We start from the raw sequence: 7,711 nt of genomic DNA on the forward strand, positions 1-7,711 counted from the left end.
AGAACCTTGTACCATTTAAAAAGTAGGAAAAAATAAATTAATAAATAAAATGAAAAAAAAAAACACAAAGAACACTTCCCTTTTCTTCATCTGTTTTAGTTCTCTTCCTCTCCCCACTGGCATTCACCCTTCAAAATCCATACTTTCCTCAATTTCTTCCTCCATTTCCATCAGAACCAGTCACATACCAGTTTATGCCAAATCCGCCTTTTCCAAATCCGATCTATTTGTATGTTTGTTTTTCCCGCGCAACTCCGAAACAATCCACCTCATCTGCCAACCCCTGCTTTGTAGTTTGAAGCATGGCCGCTCTTCTTCCCACAGCCTTCTATAAATAGTTTAAGCCCCTCCCCTCAGGCTCTCTTACTGCATTTCTGATTTCCTCTTATAAATCAGTTTTGTCCATATATTACCTCCACAAACAATCAGAATTGATATACAAAAACAAATAATTTTCACAACTTAATTCCTTTACACAGATTCATTGACTTATTCAAATACACCAAACTTTTAAACATAAAATCCAAAAAAATAAATAATCTGGCAAACATTTAACGAGTCACGAGTTGGTGACATCACTTCCGCATTCCAACAACTCTGGCGTTTTAACCGCTTACTGAGCTTTGCCTCGGGTTTGAACCCAGCAATGGCGCCGCCAGACTGAAGATGACCCCGTAGCACGCACACACACACACACACACACACACACACACACACACACACACACACACACACACAGTTAACCCCACTGAAATATTAAGTGTGCACCCTCAATACACCAGCAGGTAACCAGGAAGAGCTTGCGTGTTTTAAGTTAATGAACTATAGGGCTCAGCGCGAGTGCATGTGTGTGTGGCACACAAAGTTAGAGAGGTTGTTTTAAGTGACAAGGTGGATTCATCACAAGTGGACAGTCGCTGATTCTGTGTTATTGTTTTGTTGTGTTCTTTAAAGTAATCCCTCAAATCAACCTCATATATACTGACAATTGATAAGAATATTTACCTCTAAAAAGAAACCCCCAGCAGGTAAAGAAAAATTTGATGGTAGCAGAAAGTTGCAGAGTGAGGAAAAGTGGTCTTTATGTCCTCTAGCAGCGTAAGCCTATAGCAGCATAAGTGCATAGATTGTAGAGGATAGCCAGAGCCACTTTAAGCTTTATCTATTAGGGAAGTTTTAGGTCTAGTATTAAACCCACACAGGGTGCCCACCACGCAAACTAAACCCCTAAAAGAGTAGCCTAAAATCTAAAAGATTTGCTTTCAACTTTTAAAATCTCTTTGACCCACCAGTAAAATTCAGTGTGCATAGGTCACCGATATCTATTAGAAATAAATCTACAGATAGATAGTAAAGAACTATAATAGTCAAGCCTTAAAGTAACCATTTGACCTACATTTATTGTATTATAACACTGTTTCATACCTAAAAAATGATGGAAACAGTTTCAGTAAATGTAAAAAAAAATATTCAAAAAGATAAATTTTAAATATTTCTTTGTTAATGTCATGAATATGTGCATTGGTCTGTGCGCAAAGGAACATAAAATCCAGGTTTGGTTTCAAGAGGACAATTTTTGTTAGGTTGAGTGGAGGTTTGAAGAGGATTCAAATGCAGAGAGGGAAGCTGGGGCAGTTTCTTGCAGGTTTGAAAACAAAAAGGTGACAACTGATGCAAAAATTTAAAAATAACAAAATACAGAAAACCAAAATCCAGGAGACATCAGGGAAAACACACATGAGGAGATAGGAAACGACGAGGAACCAGCACTGAGGAACTGCACAGGGAGAGTATATATGGGAGACAGAACAAAGACTGGACTAATGAGCTGATAAGGAACAGGTGTTGATGGAAGCATGTAGAAGGGAGCTAGAGAAAGAAGACGGACACAAAGGGGCAACACAGGGTCAACAAGAAATACATAAGAACTCAAAAGAAATAACCAACAACAACTAGAATAACACAAAATGGAAATGAAACCAATAAACTAGAAAACACAGAAATACATTAATCAAAGTGTAACTGAAATGTCAAAAAGAAAAATTAAACAGAACCAAAAAGTGCAGAATCATGACTCTTTCATACTAACAGAAAAACTTATTTTTTAGGGTTGTAATTGTATTGTATGAGAATGAATTGATGTCATTTATTCCAGTTTAAATCATAACAGCTCAAAAGAAGAAAAAACATAAAGTTATTCTCTCCCTCGGTTTAAAATTAACTGCACAGTTTTTAGTAAAGTTATAGTGTCCTTTAGGTTGTTGTTTTGGATTTAATAAGTTTGTCTGGTTGCCTCGAAATCTTGCCCCATACTTTCATGCCATATTCATCTTTATAACTCCTGAGTTTTGCATTAACAATTACAAAGCATGTATTTTGTGTGCAGACATGCTTTATAATTGAGCCCCCTTGACAATTTAAGGCTATTGTTTAAAAGGTTCTTCTGTTTTTGGGAACATTTTGCATATGTTGGCTCACCCAGCAGATGTTCTCAATTTGGAAATTAACTTTCTTTTACTCATGGTCAGGTTGTTTAAAAAAAAAAATAAAAAAAAAACACCATTCCCATGCCTTTGGGCTTAAAGTAACCATGTTGATCTCTTAATCCTTTACCTCCCCAACTGAAAATTTCAGTTTTGGCTTTATTGCAGGCAGGTTAAAAAACAATATTCTGGGATAACAACAGAAAAAATATTACAGACTATTTTTTTAACACCTGGTTTTATGTAATGACATGTTGTGAAATTTCCTTATTAAAGTCCAAAACATTTCAATTTTTTCTACATTTTCTGCAGCAGATCTGCTGTTAAGCATCAAACTGCTCAGCTAAAAGTAGGAGATTTTAAGTGTCTGTCTCAAACTAGTTATACATTCAGTAAAGATCTAAATCATCATTTATAGAGTGAGGCATTTTATTTCAGCATTTTGTCTTAAACCTTTTATTATTCAGGCATTAATGACAACGCATAAAAAACAACAACATGCATCTTGTTTAAAAGCTGACCTACCTTTGTCATCTTCGAGGTGAAGGTGTTGGGATGTGGTGAGGTGAAGTGAATCTGAGCTTCAGGTTGCCTTTTATAGCCTACAGGTTAAAAACACAAAAATGTAGGTGTCTGTCTCAACTTGGATAGAGTCTATTTGTCTCATTTATAACCTGATTTTTTTTTCTCTATAGTACGATGATTTCTTCAAAACAAAAAAAAAAGGTAATCAAAGTCACACCGTACAAAGAATGGATTTCCTGAAAAGCTAAATAGAATACGTATTTGGTTCACCTCTGGGAAAGCCAGTGCCGTTAAGACATATCTCTACTGCTGCTCTGAAACTAATTCATAGTTTTACTCCACAGAAATACATTGAAAAGCTATAGATCCTATTTCTAACATTAGTCCTCACCTTGGTTTGTCTCAAGCAGACGGAATGAGCATCGGTTGTTGACTGGTCGTCTCAAGACTCAGACTGACAAGATTATTACTGTCAGTTGGATAGTGAGACAATAGCAGCAACCCAGAGGTGTCAGGTAACAAAGTACAAATACTTCCTTACCTTGCATTAAGTAGAAATGTTGGCTATTTGGCTTGGATTCATGCTTTTTAGACAAATTTTTACTTCTAATTTTTTTTTTTTTTTGCAATTATCTCTACTTTCTACTCCTTACATTTTGAAAATACGCTCATTAGTTTTGTTTTATTTAAGCTCATTTTCATTTTGGCCTGTTGGTATTAAAAAGAAAACATCAAAATTTTATCCAGATAATTAATTTCTTTGTAGTTGGACTCGTTACAGACATTAATTTTTACAAGATGATTCAAAGTTAAATTTGACACTGTTACCATTAATTGGAAAACTAAGAAAATTAAGTATAAGGAAGTTATCGTCCACAATTGTAGAAAATGTTCCTTTAATAGGATAGGGCAGTAACCAGTTTAAGATTTAACGCATCTGTCCTTTTGTCCTGCGTTACTTTTAATTTTACACTTTGAGTAGTTTTAAAAATGGTACATCTGTGTTAGGAATCCAGTTTGTGTGGGTTGTGTTTCTGTGTCTTTCTTTCCCTCCACCACCAGGTGGCGCCCTGTCTTCGTTGGTCCTCTCACACACCTGCGGCTGGTTGATTAATTACTGAGGACTATTAGAGCCATGGACTGTCACTACCTCGGCGCCAGAGTGTTTGCCAGTTTTGGGTACTCTAGCCAAGCTGAGTTTAGCTGAGTCTAACTGAGTCTCTTTGTTTCACTGAGCCTAACCTTGTTTTTGTCTTTGCCTTTTCGGCAGGAAGTCATCCTGCAAGCTGGATGTTTGGCCTTCTTTCCCTAGAAGGATTTTTTGAGTCTCACACTGAGCAGGGGATTAATCTCCACAAGTTCCGTTCAAGTCCTCCTGGATTTCCAAGTGACAGTCCTCTCAATAGCTCCTCAGTGTCCAACCAAGTCTAAACCTGTCCGCCCTCCAACGAGTTTCTACCTCTGGATAAACCCACACCAACTGGATTCTGGGAGGCAAGTTTTCTCCACTAACGCGAGTCCCGTTTTCTCTGTCCTCCAAGTCATTGTTCAAAGTTCCCATGGATCCTGAACTAACCACTGATACTTCCCTTCCCTCTTCCAGTTCCAGTTCACCAGCACACTGAGTTTCCTGAATCCAACCCCCGCTGTCCTTATCAATAAAACTTTTACCCTGGTTCTCTGAGTGGTTTTCTGCATGTGGGTCAGATCCCTTAAGAAATCATGACACTCAGCACTTTTACTTGAGTAAAAAGCTTAAGTTGTTACTCTAACTTCTGCAAAAGCTTTTTTTTATTAAATGAAAGGATTTATATTTGAGTAATAAACATTAATACTGTTGACACCTCTGCCACCTAATCAACCACAATGCTTTTTTTATGAACCAACACCTGCACGCAAAACACCCACACTCCAGGTTTGTTGCACACACAGCAGGGTTCAAGCTAAAGCTTGAATTACAATTCTCAGGTTCCTGTGTTTATCTAAGGGTAACTGAGGAAAGTTTTAATTACATCCCTGAGGCATATCTCCATTCTCCTATTATGAAATACACAAATAAAACAAACTAGGTTTTTCTCATCTATTGCGGCTTGACTGGGTCACAGGCCTCTTAGTGTAATGATCTTAGAATGTAGGACCCAGAATTCAACGCAAGACAGGCAGCGGGAAAGTTCAAAGCGTTTATTAAACACTAACAGGTGCGCGGGGCTGCTCGTGTGCTGCGGGGCGGATCTCTGCAGGGATAGGAGAATACAGGTCAGTGACTGGATGTGGAGCTGAATGCGACTTGGAGCTAAGTCACTGACCTGATTCAAAGCTCTGTCCGTTCGCGGAGAACTCAGCAGAATCCAGAAGGGAGGTTTGAGCGCAGTTGCGGCGGCCACGCCCCCAGAGTTCCTAGAGAGCGAGCAGCCGACGCAGAGAAGCAACAGAGTCCAGAAGGGAATTCCAAGGCCGAAGTCAGAAGACAGTTCCAGGTTCAGAAGCCGGTAAAATCCAGGATCAGATGCGACAAACAGAGCAGACAGGGGGAAGGCAAAACTCGAGATCCACAGGACAGAAAACTGGTCATAATCAGGGAAACAGACAGACTAAAGAAAGCTACGAAACGTCTCACCAAAACACACGAATAACCTGGCGCTGATGGGAGGCAAACACACAACTTAAATAGTAGAGGAACCAGGTGGAAATGATCAGCGATAATCAGCCGCAGAACCAATTAGACAGGGGAGCAAGGAGCAAAGGAAAAAACAAAACCATTAGCGCCAAGATCATGACACTTAGATATTGGTCTACCCCTCAATATGGTTGCTTCCAAATAGTGCAAATCAGTGAGGCCCTTAACCAGTTAAAAAATGTCACTAAAACAGTGATCGTAATCTTGTTTTGTTGTAGCAGGAGTTAAATATTTAATTTTGGAAATAAAAGTCATGCAATTCCAGTTTCTTGCCTGACTAGAAGCTTGGAGTATCATTATCATAACATTAACTTTATCATAACATTAACTTTTGTATGCTGGTAAAGATTCTCAGTCATCCAGGTCATAGTCATTCCAAAATATTAAAAAAAACAATTCACAATTTAAAAAAAAATCCCCCCAAAAAACCAATCCAATTTTGAAGACGTTTCGCTTCGCATCCAGGAAGCTTTTTCAATGCAAAATGTCAGAGTTAGCGTTTGGTTTGGTCCACTGTATAAAACTTCATACTCAACACTATTTCTGACATTTCATACCTATTAACTAGTAACACTATGATTGCTTTGCTTGCCATGTTTGTTTCATTGTCAAAGTTAACCAGTTAAAAATGAAACTCTGTTATATATATTTTTTTATTTAAACAGGAGTTTAATATCTATTTTTTGAACCAAAGTGATATAACTCTGGTTTGTCAACTGTTAAACCTATTGCAGTGAGAAATTATTCGAAGCTTGTGGGGTAAGGGTCTATCCAAATAGTGGATCTGTGTTTACCATGGCAAGTGCTGTTTGAATATTGTTAGCAGTAAGGAAGGAGGTAGAAAGAGGAAGCAGGATGCAATGGGCTCTATGCACAACTTCCCTAGTTCCTGAAACTAAGGCATCTGTTTTGTTTCTTTCATTACTGGTTGAACTGATTACCCCATGTGTGTCCGGCCATGTTTACTAAGATCAGGCACACCTGGATTAATCTTCATCCGGTATAAAAAGAGTCTCCTTAAGTACATGATGTAGTGGAATTGTGCATAGAGCCTATTAACTGTTCATTTGGCACAGGGACCTGCCAACATAGAAACTATAACCAAAAAAAGGCTTGGTTATGAAATTCTTCCCTCGTCATGAGTTCTGTTTAGTTCCTTCCTGACTGCCATTGGTAGGGCGTGTCGAGATTAAACAAAGTCATGCAGTCAAACTGAGTTCATCTGTGCGTGCATTTATAAATAGCATGTAGAAGGCTATGTTCGGTCTATTTTGATCTTAATAATTACATTTTTTTTTATCTCACATAGGAGAATTTACCTCTGCATTTAACCCATCCCCTTGGGGAGCAGTGGGCTGCCATTGTGTGGCGCTTTGGAAGCAGTGTGGGGTTAAGTGTATTGTTCAGGAACACAGATTGGAGACTGAGGGGATCGAATTTGATACACTGTAATGATAGATACACATCATTGCACCTGAGACACCAGGGTTGGGAAAGGCGCAGCTGCGGGCCAAAGGTGAGTAGCATTGCTACTGCATAGCTAAATTTATTCTTCAGTCCTCGTTGAAGTCTCTCTTAGGTTAATCAGTCGCCGCGTTTCCCCTTTGATGGTAGTTTAGTGTGATGGTGGGGTGGTGGTGAAGATCACTTGGAGACTCTAACCCAACAGTTGCAAGTATGCAGTACTGCAGCACAATGTAGCACCAAGCATGGGCAGCAGCAGCTTAAACCCAGGGCTGCCAACTCTCACCCATTGGGTGTGAGACTCATGCATCTTAGTGTCTTCACACGCTCACACTCCATATGCCCAATTTTTCATGCTAAAAAATGATGGACATTAAAACTCAACTCCATTCCACTTATTTATATGTAAAAATACCATGGTGATAAAAATCCAGTCCACGTTTTCAACACAACCTTAGTGCTAACACATTATGGCTCTGTTCGAATTCATGGGCTGCATCCTCCAAAGATGTGGTCTACATATACCCCGTTTACACTACCCTTAAAAAACTGTGCCGAGACC

At 38.9% G+C, this 7,711-nt stretch overlaps 1 protein-coding gene across 1 annotated transcript in view; it reads right to left on the bottom strand.

Annotated features, from left to right (window-relative positions):
- Nucleotides 1–3,362, bottom strand: part of LOC107097073 — a 12,052-nt gene extending 8,690 nt beyond the window's left edge. The window contains exons 1-2 of the mRNA XM_015394065.1: nt 3,279–3,362; nt 3,009–3,085 (exon numbers count right to left, since the gene is read on the bottom strand). Coding sequence (XP_015249551.1) covers nt 3,009–3,017 — 9 coding nt within the window. The 5' untranslated portion in view covers nt 3,018–3,085; nt 3,279–3,362. The remainder of the gene's footprint in view (nt 1–3,008; nt 3,086–3,278) is intronic.
- Nucleotides 3,363–7,711: the final 4,349 nt, after the last annotated feature.

Source organism: Cyprinodon variegatus, unplaced genomic scaffold (genome assembly GCF_000732505.1).
Source record: "Cyprinodon variegatus isolate N-32 unplaced genomic scaffold, C_variegatus-1.0 Scaffold670, whole genome shotgun sequence".
NCBI lineage: Eukaryota > Metazoa > Chordata > Actinopteri > Cyprinodontiformes > Cyprinodontidae > Cyprinodon > Cyprinodon variegatus.